General features: G+C 44.6%; 1 protein-coding gene across 2 annotated transcripts in view; it reads right to left on the bottom strand.

Annotated features, from left to right (window-relative positions):
- Nucleotides 1-20,258, bottom strand: part of PARP8 (poly(ADP-ribose) polymerase family member 8) — a 228,924-nt gene that overhangs the window by 45,870 nt on the left and 162,796 nt on the right. The window contains exons 13-15 of one of the 2 annotated variants that reach the window (XM_081944076.1): nt 14,022-14,607; nt 9,463-9,516; nt 9,265-9,360 (exon numbers count right to left, since the gene is read on the bottom strand). In XM_081944076.1, the coding sequence (XP_081800202.1) occupies nt 9,265-9,360; nt 9,463-9,516; nt 14,022-14,607 (736 nt within the window). The remainder of the gene's footprint in view (nt 1-9,264; nt 9,361-9,462; nt 9,517-14,021; nt 14,608-20,258) is intronic. The other variant, XM_081944077.1, reaches the window with a different exon arrangement.

Genomic DNA, 20,258 nt, shown 5'->3' with positions numbered 1-20,258 from the left:
TGGTAAAAATTTAAAGCAGGAGTAAGAAATAAGCTGGAAAGATCAAAAAGGGACAAGCAGCTCTGAGATGCAACAGAGGGAAAATTCCAAACAAGTTAAATGCTGTGATGACTTCTAGGCAACCAAGGGTAAAGGACTTATTCCAGTTTTAAGCATGCTATAGGGCGCATCAAAAATGTTAACTTTCAAATTTCCAAACAGTAAAGGTGAATGTTCCCCCATTTGCGTGCTAATCGTTTCCGGCTCTAGGGGTGATGCTCATCTCCATTTTTATGCGGAAGAGCCAACACTGTCCGAAGATGTGTCCATAGTCATGACTGAACCCTAAAGGAGCATGGAGCACTGTTACTGTTACTCTCTGATACCTTCTCACCAAAGTGGTCCCTATTTTTCTATTTGCCTGTTTTAAGTGCTTTCAAACTGCTAGGTTGGCAGAAGCTGGGACAAGTAACGGGAGCTCACCCCATTACACTGGCCTAGGGATTCGAATTGTTGAACTGCCGAACATCTGATTGACAAGCTCAGCGTCTTAGCCATTGGGTCAAAAGTGTGCTCAAAAGTTGTGACGTGCCTTGAGGATTGCAAAGATACTTCAGTTACTTTAATATAATTTAGATGCGCTTGATAAGTAACTACATAAAGATCATAACTTTTTAATATTTTGTTTGCTTCATGAAAGCTTCTGCTACCTTCTCCTTCACTCCCTGTAACTTTGGTTACTAATTCTTATCCATCATTAGACTGGGATGATTGCCCTTTCTACGAAGATGAAGGTCTAATAGGCAGGATGGTGTCATTTATATTAGGAGTAATTTAAATGGAGACTCGGTTTGGTTGCTAAGAATTGCCTTTTAACAGATCAAATCATTGCTACATTTGATCAGTTTCTGAGAGAGAGAGAGAGAGAGAGAGAGAGAGATTAAAGTCTTCAGTGGAAAACTACATTTCCCAATTGGTTATGGAACTAAATAGCAATTCATATGTTTCTAAACCTACCTCTAACCATGTTTTGTACAGCATACAGACTACAAAAATTCTCAGGAAAAAAAAATTAGGAAAACCTGATTTTGTAAAGACAGGGGATCCTAATTCAGGTTCCTGGTGGCTTTTCAAATGAGGGCAGATGGCAGAATAAACAAGCAATAAACAAGCAATGAAAGAGAAAACTCCCTTTCACAGCTTCTTTGTTCTGCAAGTATACTCTAATGAGCTTAAAGAAATCTCCTGGCTTCAGAGCAGGCATAGATGTAAAAGGATAATGCTAACTTTCAGGCGGTTTATTTTCCCCTCAAGTTTTCAAACTTAAGAACTTTTTAGGGAGGCTTTGCATTCTGCCAATATGTGCAATTTAACAACAGCTGTATCCAGCCCTTGCTAATTTCTGGGAGCAGAGCCAAGCCACGAAGGATGGTGCAAGCTGTAGACCTCCTAAACATAACTATTCACTATCTGTAAAACGGAGAACTCCTGCAACTTCAAGATCAGAATAGGAAGGACACAGGGGGGGGAAATATCTTAGATGCAATTAAAGGAAAGATACAGGTTTCAGATGAGTTTTTGGAAGCTTTAAAGGAAGGTTTAACTCAGTTCTTTGACACTCTCTCCCCAAGGAGTGACAATTGATCTTAAAGCAAGCTTGAAACAGATAAATCTATCTTGCAGTCAGTCACTGCTGCAATGGAGTCGCTTAACATCTTACTCCACTGCTGTTCTTCCGCCATGGAAATGTTGCTAAACCCAATCTCTGAGACCACAAAACTCCCCATAAATAAATAAAAAGTGGTCTAGTCCAAAACTATACAAAAAAATTTACAAATTAGAAAATGTCAAGGTAGCGCAAATGTCACATAACCATTTGGGGAATAAGTCTGTAGTTGATGTTTTATTACCGTGATGGCGAACCTATGGCGCATGTGCCGGAAGTGGCACGCAGAGCCATTTCTCTGGGAGCGCCGGCCACCACCCATTGCTTTTCCAGGTTCTGGCACGTGCATGCGCAAGGCCAGCTGGTTTTCGCGTGCAGGAGTGCTGGAAACCGTAAGAGCAGCTCCCAGGCGCTCATGCTTACATTGATAAACTGAGCTTCGGTTTCCGGTGTGCACATGCGTGCCAGCCAGCTGGTCTTTGTGCACACATGCATGCCAGAAACTGGAAGATCAAGTGACCGACGCACATGTGCACACCAGAAACTGGAAGCTTAGCTTCCCAGCACCACGGAGCTGCTCTTCTGGTTTCTGGAGTTCCCACGAGTGCATGCCAAGTAGCTGTTCTTCCAGTTTCTGGCGCTCTCCCCCCCGTACGTGTGCTCCCGTTTTGACACTCAGTTTACTGATTTATTATAACTGGCTTCCTAGGATCAGTCTGAACAACTATAGAAACAATTTTCATCAGCTGTCCCCAGCATAGACCCTAACCCTGGCTCCACTCCACAAGGAGCTACTCTACCCATGACTTACCATTCATTATCACAAGTTAACTCTACCCGCAGGGGCCTTGAATTAGCTCTCTCTTATCAGCTCTCTGTTATCAACTTCATCCTATCTGCCCTCAAGCCCAGCAAAAACGAGAGGGAGGTACTGAGTTTATTGCCACTGACAGTAGCTGCTGGGCTTACAGATATGAAGTTTCCAACACCATATCAGAATGTGCTGAACACTGATTTTTAGAATAAAGAAGAGCAACAGTCACTATTTAGAGAGAGGAAAGTTGAATTTTGAATTAATAGCTGTCTATATTGAAAGCATTGACAATGAAGCTCCAATTCCATAAAACAACAAACTGTTTAAATCTTCATCTTCTACTTTATTTCAGACAAACTGGACTCGGGAAGTAGCTGGCTGGAAAGAGTCTACGGAAAATGATTTGGTGAATTTGAGATAATAGTTTTACAAAAAGCCTGGCCAGCAGGAGAGGATGACTTAGTACAACTTTCAGTAGTGGCATACCTAAGTTAAAGAATAAGGGGTGAGCCTCTGGGGCTTAAGGAAGAACTGCAAATGACAAACTGAGAAATTATATCATGCGAATAATCTATCTCATACTGGCAGTCCCTGACTTATGACTGCTAATTTAATGATGGTTCGAAGTTATAACAGAAAAAGGGATTTATGACCTGTATTTGCACCTGTTTGCACTGTCGCACCATTCCCATGGTTATGATTGCAATTCAGGCACCTGGAAATTTGCTCATATTTACAACCAATTGCTGAATCTTTTGATCATGATTTGTGACTCTTTTTACTGATTTCTATTTCCAGTAAAAATGGCAAAAAGGTGTTCACTGGGGAAGCTGGATTTGCTTAATGACATGACTCACTTAATGACTGTGGTGATTCTCTTAACCCGGGGTGTCAAACTGGATTTCTTCGAGGGCTGGATCACCGTTGTAGTTCTCCTCCGTGGGCCAGCTTCGGGAGGGGGAGGGAGAGAGGACCCTGATGGCCTCCTGAAGCACTTTGCCAGCCAAAACAGGATGTGGGGGACCCCCTGTTCTAGCTAGGGAGAACTCAGGTGGACAGAGAGAGGCGAGCCAGGACTTCAAGCAGCTAACAGCTTTAATCGTAACAGGTTGCCAGCGCGGCATTCACATTTCGCGCGCGTAGCTAACAGGCAACAGCTGTGCCCTGCTTTGACAGCCTTTATATGTGCCAGCTGTCAAACCGGGAACCAATCAGCATCGAGCACAGCGCCCTCTGGTGGAACAGACCAGAGGGAAAACTATAATACACAACACGCACATTTTGGCCGGCAAAGTGCTGCACATGCCCCTCCCCCCCCGTACCCCATTTTGGCTGCCAGTGGCACCACAGACTGATCCTTTGCTATTTCCAGGCTGGTCTCGTGGGTCAGATTTAAGCATCCCATGGACCGGATCCCGCCTGCGGAGCTTGAGTTTGACACTCCTGCTCTTAACAATGATCATAAAAATCTTAATAAAATCAGGCTGGATTTGATTTTTAACCACAATGACTTACAATGGAAATTCCAGACCCATTATGGTCATATATCATGGACTACCGTGTTTCCCCGAAAATACGCCAGGGGCTTATTTTCTTTTGCCCCACGAAATATGCCCTTGGGTTTATTATCAGGGAGGGCTTATTGTTTTGGGGCTGCCGGGCGGCTGCTCCCTTGTGAGCTGGCTCCCGAGGAGCCGGGTGCGGGCTCGGCACCGAGGCAGCCATGGGGTGGCCATGCTCATGAGCGGCCGCCCGGCGGGTCCCCTCTTCAGCCGGGAGGAGCGCCGTTCACTGACCTTGGGGGTGGTCCCTAGGGTGCCAGGCCTTGTGGCGCTCTGCCCGCCCTCCAGCTTCCGCGGCTTTGCACATTCGGGATGCCCCCTGGGTCAGTGCATGGAGCTCTGCCCGGCTGGAGAGGTGGGTTGCGCGAGCGCCTGCTTCGCCGGGCACTTGCGCGGCTCTCCCGGGCCGCCGCCGCCGGCTGCTGCTGCCCGCCACCACCCCGTTCCGCTCCGCGCGTAGCTTCCGGGTCCGGAACTCGGGGCCGAGTGTTCTGGCATCGGCCGCTCTGGGAGTGCTCTCTGTGGTGGGCTGGCTGCCAGACAGAGAGTCTTCCGGACAGAGTCTTCCGGCGGCCGGCCCACCATGGAGAGCGGTCCTGGAGCGGCCGATGCTGGAACGCTCGGCCCCGATTTTTGGATTTGGAGGTTGTGCGCAGAGCGGAGCGGGGCGGCGGCGGGCGGTGGCGGGTGGCGGCGGCCGGCGGCGGTGGCCTGGGAGAGCTGCGCAGGTGCTTGGTGGGGCTGCGGGCGGAGCGGGCGCTCGCGCGGCCCGCTTCTCTGGCCGGGCAGAGCTCCATGCGCTGACCTGGGGGGGTCCCGGTGTGCGGAGCCGCGGGGGCTGGAGGGTGGGCGGAGCGCCGCGTGGCTTGGCACCTTGGGGATTGCCCCCTGGGTCGGTGGGTGGCGCTCTTTCCGGCTGGGGAGGGGATTTGCCGGGCGGCTGCTCGTGGGCATGGTTGCCTCGTGGCTGCTTCGCCGCTGGGGCTGTGCCCGGCTCTTCGGGAGCCAGTTCACAGGGGAGCAGCCGCCCGGCAACTCTCCCCTTCGGCCGGGCAGAGCGCCGCTCCCCGGCCTAGCGGTATCCCGAAGGCGGCAAGCAACCCCCCCGGCTCTTGCGACTTGGCGCTTTCGGAATAACGCTAGGTCGGTGAGCGGTGCTCTGCCTGGCCGGAGGGGGGGTTTATTTTCGGGGGTGGGCTTATATTTTTGCCCATGCGAAAAATGTGCCATGGGTTTAGTTTCGGGACAGGTTGTATTTTCGGGGAAACACGGTACTTATATATACTGGCCCTGAAATCCAGATATAAAGTTGTTGAACTTGCAGTGGTAAATGTTTACAATTCATCAAATGCATCCTTTTATTTTAATTCTGACTATTACAATACAATACAATACAATACAATACAATAGTAGAGTTGGAAGGGACCTTGGAGGTCTTCTAGTCCAACCCCCTGCCTAGGCAGGAAGCCCTTTACCGTTTCAGACAAATAGCTATCCAACATCTTCTTAAAGACTATTAGATATATTTAGAAATAATAATATTGGAAGAAATAATTCCTTTGCATACCCAACTCCTAATTATTTCACTTAGTAAATTTAATCCTAAACTAAACCAATCCCTATATGTTCCCACCAGTTTTATATTGCTGGCACTTGATCATCTTTACAGATGTTCCAGTGAATCATTTGGGCAGCTGTATGCATCATATCATTTATAACCAGTTTGTGCAATCGGCTTGCAAAAGCTGAGTATTATTATAATTATGATCCATTGCAGGATCAGTCAGATGTTTAAACTGGATTTGGCATTTTTATCTATCTCTCGAGTCCTTCCCAAGGACCTGGAATAGACAGGTGTTTGTTGTATAATGTGTTAAAGATATACTAGCTTCAGTAGTAGTATTCTACAATTATTCAATTCCTTCAGATATTTTTCCAATGCTCTTTCAGCAACGAGCTACAGATATTCTCCTTTATGTTACTTTATGCAGAATAGAGAGGAGAATCTTCCAAACCCATACTTCTATGAAATTATTGTAGGAAGTTATCACCCAGCCCTCTCCCAGAAAAATGAAATATCCTAGGAAATATTGAAAAGGCAGAATATTATATTTTCCTGGATGTGAAAAAGGGAGCAACACATTTTAAACACAAAGTAAATTCCTGCAGCTTCCTGTCCATCCTCACTTTATCAATGGGCCATTAAGAAGGCCAAGCTAGTCCACTTTACATAATAAAAGACTTCTACCCTTCAGCTCCAGGGGGATGGGAATGAAGGCATGATAATATAAGCCTTTACTCAACTGACCACATGGCATCTGAGAATTCAACCAAACCTGGATTCAAAACTCAGCCTAGAGGGTTGCCCTTGCATGGGCCCATGTGAGTCTGACAGCCAATCAGAATACATTTCTTACACAGGAACAGGAAACAGATAGATGGGGCCAAACAGATTATAAAAAGCCCAGCAAGCCCTTCTTCAGTCTCTTCTCTTCCCCTTCTTCCCTTCTCTTCTTCTCCACCAACATTGAACCATGTGATCACCTTTTCTGTTCAGGACTCAGGCCATGTGGTCCTGTCCACCATTAAAACCATCTTTCCAAGCAGCCTCCATGTCTCCAGTGTCTTTTTCCCCACTTGGAGCTGAACCCAGAAGGACATTTCTTTCATCATTATGAAAGGCACCAAGTCCAACTTCCTGTTCAATGCTGGAATCCAAATGACATCATGCATTATATAAAACCATCCTATTATTTCTGCTAATTTGAAGGGTAATGAGGGAGTGGAAGAGTATAACTAAAGCTCCCCCAAAATATCCTTTTAAAGGTCAAAGCATCGGCCATTGGGCTTGTCCAAATCCAAATCTATTGCAAGGGATGGAAATCCACCATCCATCCAAGAGTGCTTGTTTGTTTGTTTGCTTCCTTCCTTAGGTTTAGCTGTGAACTCTCAGTTCTTCAATTCCTAATCTCCTTCATTCTTGTTCTGGGATTCCTCTGAATCACTAAAGAGAAGGCAACAACTAGCTGACTCCTCTCTCTGTGATGTGCTAATGAAGCTCTGGCCTCCCTGAATTTTCACTTAAAAACCTGTTCCCAATGGGCAGAAAGGAAATGACTTTAGCTCAGAAAGGTATGCTTGAACAGAAATGGGAAAGGCACAGATGCCAGGAGAAGGTTGACAACACAACCGCTGTACGTCTAGATAGCTTTTCTTTGGAATAGAAGTGAGAGATTTGTGACAGGATATTTATGAAGACCTTAAGATGGCTTATGACTTCACCAAATTCTTCTTTTCCTCCGAAAGAAAACTTGAAAGCATTCTCCCCCACCCCCCACCCCCCAATTTAAGTGAAGGAAGAAAATTGCAGAAGACATTTTCAACAAAGCATTAGTGTTGAAGTGTTATAATATTAATATTATACTATTAAAAAAGGATTCTGAAACAGCCATCCATAATGCTAGGTCGGTCAAACTGGCGGCCCACAGGCCAAATATGGTCTATATGGTCCATGGGCCCATCCGGGCTCCGCAAAGGCAAAAAAACATCCCAGTATGTCATGATACGGCACGATACATCCCAATAGGGCCGTGATGCAATCAGGTTTGACACCCCTGCATAATGCATCCATTGACTGCATGTGAGAATCCTGACATAATGTAGCTATCCCTATCCAACATCATTTTCCTTCTCTGAAAAACCATCACTTAATTTTCTTCAAAGACATGAACTAAAGGGCAGGACTTCTTGCCCTCTCAAATGTCTCCTTCCTCGTCTCCATAACATGTACTAAAGATACAATTTGAGGAGGGGTGGGGGACTTTGCAGCATTTTTCAAGGCTGATTCAGAGTCTGTCTATGGTGCGTCTATGGCATCTGTCTACGTTTTCAGAAAGACGGGCCACATACTGAGATTCGGTGAATAAGACATCTTGACGGATGGACTGAAACAGATATCAAACTAGAGTTATGCTTCCACCAATCCATCACACAAAACAGCCACCTAAGATGCACAGGCTCTCCTATCAGTACCACTTTGAGAAGATCCTGGAAATGATAGCTTGTGAGGGCCCCCTCAATCCTTCAATCCAAGTATTAATCAAATATGACCCTGCTTAATTCTCCTCCTCCCCGCCACGCATACACTCATCTGCAAAGTTGCTAAACTATCTATCTACACACTTTCTTAACTTGCTATAAGTTATCACCACAGCAGAATGAACAAACTAGCTAAGAGTTGGCAGTGATCACTACTCGCAAAACACAAACATTCCAGGCTTATTTCATGGAATCTGAAATTCACAATAAAAAGACTACAGCTGAAACATAGGGGCCATGTATGCCTGTTTACTTTAGTATCCTATGCTCCTATGTTGTTAGTTGCGAAGTCATGTATGACCCATCACGACCCCATGACAACATTCCTCCAGGCCTTCCTGTCCTCTACCATCCTCTGGAGTCCATTTAAGCTCACGCCTACTGCTTCTGTGGCTCTATCCAGCCACCTTATTCTCTGTTGTCCCTTTCTTCTTTTGTCCTCAAGCCTTCCCAGCATTATGCTCATCCAGTGAATCCTTCCTTTTCTCATTAGGTGGCCATATTATTTAAGTTTCATCTTCAGGATCTGGCCTTCTAAAGAGCAGACAGGTTTAATCTTCTCTAAACTGGCACAAAAGATATGTGATCTTATCTGGTCCAACCATAATTTTCTTTCATTTTTAAATGCGCATTATCTCCTTTGCCTCAACTAAGAATCACAGAATCCAAATGAAGAGCATGACAAGCTTGCTAGATCAAACTTTACATCACCGTGGCAGACAAGGTGAATTATAATCCTCCCCTGCAAATTTCCTAAAGGAGCACATGCAAGTATATCACACCAGAGGTGGTATTCAGCCAGTTCTGACTGGTTCTGGTGAACCGGTAGCGGAAATATGGAGTAGTTCGGAGAACTGGCAAATACCGCCTCCCGAGTCCCAGATGATCGGCTGGGTCTTCTTCTGTTGCCCTGCTTAGGAAAACGGGAGCTGGAAAGCAGGTTAGTGGGGTGGGGAGGGAATGGAGATTTTACAGTATCCTTGCCTAGAGCGGAGTGGAAGTGGGGATTTTGCAGTATTCTTCCCCTGCCACGCCCACCAAGCCATGCCACGCCACGCCCACAGAACTGATAGTAAAAAATTTCTGAATCCCACCACTGTATCACACCATATTACAGAGCTTATTGTGAAGTTTATTGAACTTACCCTGAGCATGGGTCCATTCTGGAATACGTGAGGTTCATCACAAACTACACAATATTCATTTAGTACAGGTATCCGCTGCTCAGCAAACTCAATTGTCTGAGAACAACAGAAAAGAGAATAATACAATCTGCTTAAAATAATTAATAAGCAGCTCAGCCTTCTGCAAGTTTGTAAAACTCATCAGGCATTCTGACCTACCTGCACGAGAAAGCCGTGGTCTCTTATTGGAACAGATTTTGCACCATAATTTGGCTGTTTAAAAACAAAAGAAAAACTAACATCAGGAATGCTGCAAGTTGAATATGCATAAGCCTTGAAATAATTTAGTATTACCTATAATATAACGATGCAAACTAAATAGTATTCAGTTCCTGGAGGACATTCAGAACTATTTGCTATTTCACTGGAATTCAGTTGGATCTTTTTAAGTAGTTCTGTACCCAGTGCATTCATTTATCAATGCACTAGGGGGGAAAAGTTGAAAATAATTCATTTGGAAGAGAGAGAAAAAGGGAAAACAATATGTCCTTTTCAAAATGCTACTTCAATATTCATAAATAATAAAACCCCAAGAGAAACTTAAGACCAATACTGGGTAGGTTTGCATTTCTGTTGCTTGGTTTCATAGTGAAACAGAATTATCCCCCCCCCCCAAAAAAAGCCCTATGCTAATACAGTACCTGCTGTGAACTGCTGAGCGTATAGCACTTGCTTTGAATACGTAAGATCCCATTCCATTACCATCACTGTTAATTAAAGAAGTCTTGGACTTATTGAGAGTTTGGAGTTTGGTGACAAAAACTAGCGTCCTAATATAGAATAAGTTCCTTTCCTTTTCCTTTTCCCTCCCTCCCTTTTTAGATGGGAAGAACACAACCTGAAATGTCATGGTTTTCTATAGCTCTCTCTGTATATATTTATTTTATTTCTTTATTTCTTATTATAACATGATGGAAGCAGGAGTGAAATTCAGCAGGTTCTGGAGAACCGGTAGCGGAAACTTTGAGTAGTTTCGAGAACCAGCAAATACCACCTTTGGCTGGCCCAGGGTAGGGTGGGAATGGGGATTTTGCAGTATTCTTTCCATGCCATGCCCACCAGTTTTACCGGTAGTAAACAAAAATGAATTTCACCACTGGAAGGAAGGGGTAAAAAGTTAAATAAAAAGTAATCCTATCAACTATATGTAATTCAATTAATGTTAGGAAATTAAAGCACCATTTGATTTTGTCTAAGCTTTGCTTACTTTGGGGACTGAGTAAGTGTCACCTTGGCCTGAAGAAGCTTATTTCTTCAGCAGAGGTGAGCCCACATCCAAAAAGCTTCAAATCAAAGTCAGCACTAAGTGTGCAAGGAAGTTCAAAGTCTTGCACAAGTTATGTTCGTTTATCTGTCTTGAACAGATTCCCAAAAACTCTACAACTAGACTTTATCAAATGAGATCAATTAGGCTAGGAAACCTTGTGAAGCTTGTCCTCTGCTCCCAAAGCTCCCTCAGTTTTGTTCTATGGATTAATTCTGGGAATCAAAGCTCCAGAGTAGTTTTGCATAACTCTGTATGAACTGTGAGCAACAGAGGATTCAGGGGGGGAAAGGAAGAGAAAGGAGACTATATATTTTTATGTGTTTTCCTTAACTGTTTGTCCAAAAACGTTTTCTTCCTTGAAAGTGTACATTTTGATGAAAAACCTCATCTCCTGTAAGAAAACTACTGATTTGGATTTATAAATATAAATATCTACTATGGAAACTTTAAAAAAAACATTAACAATATGCATATTTGCTCCCTACCATAACTCAATTAGGAACTGTCAACAGAAATGTAGCCAGAACTGAGAAACAAGAGTGAGATATCAACATGGTCAAAGAAAACCAATTGCAGAATTGATGACAACATATATGAGGTGTATCCCAATTATCTGGACATGGTCTGTAAAATCACTTGGGAGTGGGCAGTGGAACTACGAAAGAATTTGTGGAGGGCATTATTAGGATAAGAACACTCCTGTTAGGAAGTGAAGCACTTTTAAGGTTCTTGTGGCATTCTCTTATTTCAACTGTTCAAATTAATAAACTACCTCAAGCTTGCCCTTACATTAGTCTTCTGACTTTATGGAATAGTAATACATATATATTCTTGGGCCACAGCTGGCTAGAAGCTGCCAAGATTCTACTAGGGACATAGAGACAATTATTCCAGAGGTGGGTTGCTCCTGGTTTGGTCCAGTTCAGGAGAACCGGTAGTAGCAGCGGTGGGAGCTCAGCCCACCCTTCGGACGCTTCTGCACATGTGCAGAAACGTCACACGTGCGAGGGACTGCGTCTGAACCGGTAGTAAAAAAACTGACAACCCACCACTGAACTATTTCCCTGTATATCAACATCTTAGTTGTAATTAGTAGTGATTCTAGTGTCAGGCCTGGAAGCCATTTCTTGCATTGGGCCTTCAGGCCTGCCACATTTATTGCTGTGGGAAAATGGGAGGGGGGATTTATATGGAGTGGGGTAGTTATAGTCAAAATAACATTCCTTTCTCAGAGAGTCAAGGACATCTTGCCCTGGAGTGGTGTGACTGGGAGGTCTCTCTAGCTGGGACGGTGCTTGATTGGAACATGAGAGGGACATGTAGTAATTAGTAGTGATTCTAGTATGGATCACCCAGCAATAATATATTTCTAGAGAGATCCTTCCAACATAATTGAATACGCACTACTGTAGACCCCTCCAAAGCTAAATTGCTGTCTATTAGCTGAGTGGCCTCAACCTTAGCAACGTTAAGAGCTCTTAATTTCAACTCCCAGAATCCTGGGAGTTGAAGCCCAGACATCTTAATATTGCCATGATTGAGAAACATTGCTCCAGAACAGTGTTTCTCAAACTTGGCGACTTTAAGTCCTGTGGACTTCAACTCCCAGAATCCCCCAGCCAGCTATGCTGGCTGGGGGATTCTGGGAGTTGAAGTCCACAGGACTTAAAGTCGCCAAGTTTGAGAAACACTGCTCCAGAAGCATTGGGAGTTGGAGTCCTGGGGTTTTCAGTCAGTATGACCAAGGTTATGCTGTCTGGGAATGCTGGAAACCGCAGAATATATTTTTCTCAATTGCTACAGGTAGGGATTACCATGTTCCCCCTAAAATAAGACAGGGTCTTATTTCCTTTTGACCCCCCCAAATAAGCACTTGGCCTTATTTTCGGGGAGATCTTGTTATTTTTGAGGTGTAGGAAGCAGCAAGCGTGGTCACCTCATGGCTGCTGCTGTGTTGCAATATTTTCGGGGAGGGCTTATTTTAGCGCACGGACTCAAAAGCCTGATTTGGCTTATTATCTGGGAAAGTCTTATTTTTGGGGAAACACAGTATATTGATGTACGTATGCTAATATCGCCTACATTTATATATGTTTCTATTCACATATCCTGTACACACTAATTGCCACAAAGAAGTAATAGTTCAGATCATGAGAATTTAAAATTGGATTGTTCAGTGTAAGGCATGATACATATTATTCAATGATCATTTCTGCTTTTACTGTAGGAAGGAAGATGGGCCATTCTATTTTTAGTATTAAAAATGTCCCATTATATCTTTTGGCATTATCTAGTGTATCTTTGAGAGCTACTTCCCAGAGTACATTGTGTAGGAAACAATGTAATGACTGAAAGATTGGTGATAATAACTCCATTAAATATCGCTATATTGAGAAAATGCTGAAAGTCTTCGGGATGTATGCATTAGTGTATGACACTGATAACTTACAGACATTAAATACAGACATGCACTATCACCCACAACATACAAACACAACATTCTGAAAAATCCATCCAGTACTTGCATAGTATCATTTCCTTTCATTTTTCCTCCTCTAAATCCTTTAAATTATGCCCACCAATATTTGCTAAGAATTAGCAAATAATTCAGCAAGGTTTATTAATATAGATCAGGGGTCTCAATCTCAAGGCCCGCGTGCTGCGAGGCCGCCCTGCTTCTGCCAGCAAAAACAGACCTTGGAGGGCCGTATGAGGCCCACATGAGCTCCATTTTTGCTGGTAGAACGCTTGGGCCACCACAGGCACCCCGACACGAGTGATGTCAAGCTGACCGTGCCCCCTGACCACGCCCCGAGGTCAAACACAACCCTGAGGCAGCCCTTAATGAAATCAAGTTTGACACCCCTGGTATAGATCAAGGACTAGTAATTCAGATCAAGTTATCTGTCAATCCTGAAAGTAATAATCATATAATTTTCAATGAAATTAAAATGAAGTTTTAAAATGTGCACAAAATTCATAAACCAGACTCTCCCATAAAATCTCGGATCACTCATCAGCAAAGGGAACTGGGCCATCATACTGAATTCTACAGTGATGCTGAAGGCTTGCAATGTTTACCAAGTCTGTGGATATGTAGAAGGAAAAAAATTCTACTTTTCTAAAATGTGGTGACATTAGCGCAGTGGTTCTCAACCTGTGGGTCGGAACCCCTTTGGGGTCGAACGACCCTTTCACAGGGGTTGCCTAAGACCATTGGAAAACACATATTTTCGATGTTCTTAGGAACCGAGACACCAATTTTATGGTTGGGGGTCACCACAACATGAGGAACTGTATTAAAGGGTCGCGGCATTGGGAAGGTTGAGAACCACTGCATTAGCGGAATCGATCCTCACACCAAATTTATGAGCGAAGGCACTCGGACTTCCTAAGATCCTTATGCATTTAACCATTCTAAAAATATGTGGGAAGAAAAGAAAAAGCTCACAGAAGAAAACCGTTTACGCACAGCGGATGGCGATGGCGAAGATGTGGATGGTGTTAAGATACCAATAAGCCCTGAGGTAAGAGAGAGTCTCCTGCCCTCTGTTATTGTGGGTTCTTTGAAAAGTTCCATTTTAGATGATTTGGGGGCACTGGAATAACTCTTGCTGAGTAACTTGTGGTTCTTCAACCCATCTAATTCATCCATCCTAAGATTACTGGAATAAGACCTGCTTAAAAGTTTGTGGGGCTTCAAAGTACTGTTGTGCTCACATCGCATATCCCCAGAGCATGGTCTATTCAGCAGTTTGTGGGACTTTAACGTGATGCCTTCATCCTGCTTGATGGTTGCAGAGCAAGAGTGGTTCAACAGTTTGTGTGACTTAATGGTCATTGTATGTTCAGCCCTAGGATCGCTGGACAGCGAGCGACCAAAGGTTCTGTGAGATTTTGCCACACAGGAGTCCTCAGATTTAACTGTGCTAGAACAAGTCCTCCTCAATAACTTGTGGGTTTTTGAGATACCATCTTGTTCAGGTTTCAGCTTTGATTTGTTTTTCCCACAGCCTGGTGGAGGATAACTCGGCGACCTTAAAGACAACCAGAGAAAATAATTAATTAGAGTACAAGTAGGCCCTAGATCACTATGAGAAACATCAACATGAGCATGTTTTTCTTCAGCTTCAAATTATAGGTTTTCCATATAACCAGTATCACCAATTAAATCAGTGGCCCCCAACCTTTTGGGCATTAGTTTTCTTTATAGATTTTTGGAAGTGGTTTACTGTTACCTTATTCCTTGAGCTGACAAGAGAGTGACTGGCCCAAAGTCACTCAGTTGATTTCAAACCAAAGACAGGATTAGAACTCATGGTCTCTCAATTTCTAGTTTAGTGCTTTAACCACTACACCAAACTGGCTCTCAAATATTTGATAGTGAATACTTGCCAAGCCGCCAACTGCAGTTTATTACTTAAACTAATTTATTAAATAATAGAAATGATATATTCTTCCCAAGTCAAACCAATAGCTCATCTCTTCTTATTAAATCAATGATAGTAGAAAAAAATTATATCTACTCATATACTTTGAAAGTTATATTGATTATTTTGTCCAATGCCTGTTTTCTAAAATTGATGTTGAAATATTAGCTCTACGGTATATCTTACATAAACTCAGTGGTGAGATTAGTGGTTTGTGAGAAAATCAAAAAGGATTTAATTGATCAATTAACTATCATACAGGGATGGAATTTCACCTAAAATACATGCAGTCATACATGCAAATTCCACCTGGTCAATCGATTCATAAGACCATCTAAAACAGCCGGATGGCCCTACTCCCCCAAAATAAAATGTTAACAGAATAATAGAAAGCAGAGTTGGAAGGGACCTTGAAGATCTTCTAGTGCAATTCCCACTCAAGCAGGAGACCCTATACCCGTAATGGCGAACCTGTGGCACGCGGAGCCATTTGTCAGGGCACGCGAGGCGCTGCCCTGTCAGCTGGCCAGCGCGCGTGCGCGCGCTGGCCAGCTGAGTTCACCTTTTTAAAAGCTATTTTTCGCCTTCCCCAGGCTCCAGAGGCTTTATAGGAGCCTGGGGAGGGAGAAAAGAGCCTCCCCCGCCCCCCCCGGAGGCTTCAGGGAACGTCCCGAGGCTTCCCTGAAGCCTTCGGAACACTTAAAACCAACCTCCGAGCAACCCGGAAGTGACTTCCGGGTTGCTCGGATGGTCGTTTTAAGCGCTCTGAAGGCTTCAGGGAAGCCTCGGGACGGTCCCTGAACAGGCACGAGACGTGCGTCTCCATCGCCCGGGCCCGGATCGCCTCCACCGCGCGGCGCCTCAGGCTCGGCGTCCTTGCGCCCGGCCTTCACATCGCTGCCGCCGCCGCCGCCACCGCCGCTAGGACGGGCTCGGCCAAAGGGAAGTCCGTCAGGCTTCAGCCGCGCCGCCCTCGCCTCCTCCTCCTCCTCCTCTAGCCGCGCCATCGCAAGGATTAAGGCGAAAGGGGGCGGGGGCGGGGAAAGCGAAGGGGGCTTTGCATGATTTTTTCGCCTTCCCCAGGCTCCAGAGGCTTTATAGGAGCCTGGGGAGGGCGAAAAGAGCCTCCCCCGCCCCCCCGGAGGCTTCACGGAACGCTCGAACGCGGCGCCGGGGCCCGGCAGGCAGCGAACGAGTCGGAGCCTGCCGACTGGAGGAAGAGGGTGAGAGGCGGGTCTTGTGAACGGCGGCAGCAGCGGCGACAATAGTCGCAACTCGGCTGCCTGCCGCCTTTCCCCTCCTTTGTCTCCCAGCCGGGGCGGCCCGCCGGCAACTTACGACTATTGTCGCCGCTGCTGCCGCCGTTCACAGGACCAGCCTCTCACCCTCTTCCTCCAGTTGGCAGGCTCCGACTCGTTCGCTGCCTGCCAGGCCCCGGCGCCGCGTTCAAGCGTTCCGTGAAGCCTCTGGGGGGGCGGGGGAGGCTCTTTTCGCCCTCCCCAGGCTCCTATAAAGCCTCTGGAGCCTGGGGAAGGCGAAAAAATCATGCAAAGCCCCCTTCGCTTTCCCCGCCCCCGCCCCCTTTCACCTTAATCCTTGCGATGGCGCGGCTAGAGGAGGAGGAGGAGGAGGCGAGGGCGGTGCGGCTGAAGCCTGACGGACTTCACTTCGGCCGAGCCCGTCCTAGCGGCGGTGGCAGCGATTTGAAGGCCGGGCGCAAGGACGCCGAGCCTGAGGCGCCGCACGGTGGAGGCGATCCGGGCCCGGGCGATGGAGACGCACGTCTCGTGCCTGTTCAGGGACCGTCCCGAGGCTTCCCTGAAGCCTTCAGAGCGCTTAAAACGACCATCTGAGCAACCCGGAAGTCCGGGTTGCTCGGAGGTTGGTTTTAAGTGTTCCGAAGGCTTCAGGGAAGCCTCCGGACGTTCCCTGAAGCCTCCGGGGGGGGGGGAGGTTTTAAGTGTTCCGAAGGCTTCAGGGAAGCCCCCGGACGTTCCCTGAAGCCTCCGGGGGGGGGGGGCGGGGAGGTTTTAAGTGTTCTGAAGGCTTCAGGGAAGCCTCCGGACGTTCCCTGAAGACTCCGGGGGGGGGAGGCTCTTTTCGCCCTCCCCAGGCTCCTATAAAGCCTCTGGAGCCTGGGGAAGGCGAAAAAATAATGCAAAAATGGGTGCGTTGTGGGCGTGCCGCATCATTATGGGTGCGGCACGCCCGCACACGACCCCCCCCCGCGCTCCCCCCACTTGTGGCCCGCAAGCCAAAAAAGGTTCGCCATCGCTGCCCTATACCATTGCATACAAGTGGCTGTCTAGTCTCTTCTCACAAGCGTCCAGTGATGGAGGAGCACTCACAACTTCTGAAAGCTAGCCATTTGGGTGGTTAATTGTTCTCTGTTAGGAAATTTCTCCTTAGTTCCTAGTTTCACTTTGATTGGTTTCCATCCATTGTTTCTTGTCTTGCCTTCTGGTGCCTTGGAAAATAGATTGGCCTATTTTCCAAATCTTAATTTTAATTCTAATATTGTTTAGACTTGACAATCTGAAAAATCTAGCTTGTGATGGATCTGTAATGGAATTCTGAGTTTGAGAGCAGATGCTTTTGAAATCTGGCACAACCAGAAGAGGTTAACATTATTTTTTATATCTTCTAAAGGGAAAACAACCTTCTCCAAGTCGACAGACAATTAGAAAGAGGATCAAAGGCATCAAGAAAGTCCTGACTTATCTTACTCAATGTCTAATGAGAGATAAAATATAAATGTGATTATCTAATCTTTGCCTTGTCATTGTCCCGATTAATGAGACTATGAAAATCTATTTTGGGGGGTTATATTCTGCAGTTGGGAAACTGACAGACTGTCAGGGTTTGATACCAATGAACATATCTCTCAAATACTGACTGATTGCAGTGGCTGCTTTTCTAGCCAACAGAGAAGCAGCTAATTATATTTTTGCCAATACCTTGGTGACACAAAGAATCATGGGAAAACAAAGTCCTAGAGAAAATGTATAGGGCTCTACTAGTAAGCCTTTTTAAACTGAATCAGTATGATTGTGTGTTGTAGAACCATAAGTTGATTTGACCATGTTAGTGACTGTGTTATGGAAAGAAGAATCACTGAGGATTCCAAATAACATTACCATTGTCTGACTTTCAATTAACCGGTGGAAAATTGTTTATAAATTAGCATATGGATAATACAGCAGTTCCAAAAACCTGTTTTCAATATTTACTTTGTATGAGGCAGCATCTCAGAAAAGAAATTTCTCAACTCTGTAGAATAGAGAGAAGTGATGCAACTTCTAGAAGAACACTTTCTAGCTGCAGTACTGCTCATCTTTATTTTTTTTTAAAAAAATTTTTTTTTTAAAGAATGGGTTGCCTGATTAATTGAAAACAGCTTTTCAGTTGGATGGTATTCAAATCATTAAACAATTAAATTACACAGCTGCCTTGTTTAAAAGAAAAGTTTGTTAAATAGAACGAACAAAAGAGTAGAGACAAGGTGCTTCACCAATTATGCAAATTATCTATGTTCAAATATGAACACAGCTTAATAGTTTTTTCATGGTTCTATGAATTTTCTCCATCAGGACACCAAGCAGAACAGCAACCTCCCTATAGCAGTGAGATCTTGCCAGATGTAACTGACAAATTACAAGTATATTTTTTGAAGTGTCTACTATATTTATTGTGCTACTAATAGATTTGTGCAAGGCAGTGGGTGAAGGCCAGGGAAGGAAATTGCATGATGTGGGTCTTCAGAAATTATTCTACGAAAAACAAAACCCTGACAAAACCTATATTTTTCCTTAGTTGATATGTCACATCTCTAGACAGTGTGAGTTATTCAGGGACACACACACATTGGTGAGCACACATTTAAAATAAAGGGAACTACTGAGTTATTTTGGACACACCAAGTTGCATACCTGTTGAGATCTGTGAATATAATGAATATTAAAGGCTATTTTAATTGACCTAGAATTTCTAATAGCATAGGGAATTCCGGTGTCAATAATAATAATAATAATAATAATAATAATAATAATAATAATAATAATAATAAAATTTATTTCTTAACCGCACCCTCTCCCGAAGGACTCGGGGCGGCGTACAATAAAACACATAAAAACAGTATGGACAATACACACACAAAATAAACGAATACGTGTACATGGAGGAGGTAGGAAGAGAAGCGAACCTGGCTGGGGCCATTTTTGAGGCTTCAGGGTTGCCACAATGCAAAGATGGGATAGGGAGAGGGAACATAATTAGATGGGGGTTTTGTAGCCAAAACAAAATAGTTTCCTGTGGGAACCAAGGACATTCCAACAGGTGCCGAAGAGAGGAAGAGTCTGGCTACTATACGACCAGCCAGCACCTTGACTTGACAATGTGACTGACTGCTGGGGGGAAAGGAGGAACTTTTGTTTTTAATCAGATGAAAATCTTGGGGACTTTCAGAGTCAGTTTTCACCAGTTTGAGCCAATATGATATCTCTAATAAAAATGTTTTTTTGAGGAATCTGCCTGCCTTGGAGTTCTGCTTTTATTGGGCTATTACTGGGAACCCTGACATCCTGTACTATGTATACTTTTAAAATCAAAGACTTAGAATCTAAAGGAAATCAGTTACAAAAACTGTACGCAAATCCATTTCTTTAGTCGCAGATTGTGTGTCTTGTGGGTGGGAGATGACTAGTCGATATTTTAAAAAACCTGCAACCCCCCTCACAGAGTAAATAGGAATGGACAAATGATTACTCTCTGTGTAGCATCAGTTCAGCCTTTGGATATAAATGGTCTGCTCCTAGGAAGTGGCAAGTGGAAGATACCAAGAAGAATGAGATTTTAGCTGTGATCCCCTCCAAATTATCCTAAACTATCAAAGGATAAGAGGACCACCCCAATTTGGGATGCAGAAGTGATATTACATCACTTTTCTAATACTGCTAATATTTATTTTCTCTAGAAACAAAATCCAGAGAAATATTCACCAAATCAGAGAAGAGCAGATGGAGGTGCGTCTTACTTCCACCCACCCCAAATATACTATTCCTCTTCATTCTGGAGGCACTTCCCATGTTTGATCACATGGACATCAACTGCCACATTCTCATATAGCAATTTCAGGATACGTCAAGGAATGAGCCTCTATTTTGCAAAGAGACTGGCAGTGCTTTTATCATATATAAAGAAGAGACCTTTGGGGAATCATCAAAACTGTTCAGAAATGAACACAACTGCCAATCACTCCC

The sequence above is a fragment of the Natrix helvetica genome, assembly GCF_964273705.1.
Source record: "Natrix helvetica genome assembly, chromosome: 2".
Taxonomy (NCBI): domain Eukaryota; kingdom Metazoa; phylum Chordata; class Lepidosauria; order Squamata; family Natricidae; genus Natrix; species Natrix helvetica.
The sequence above is the reverse complement of the archived record's forward strand: the minus strand, read 5'-3'. Positions and strand labels throughout refer to the sequence as shown.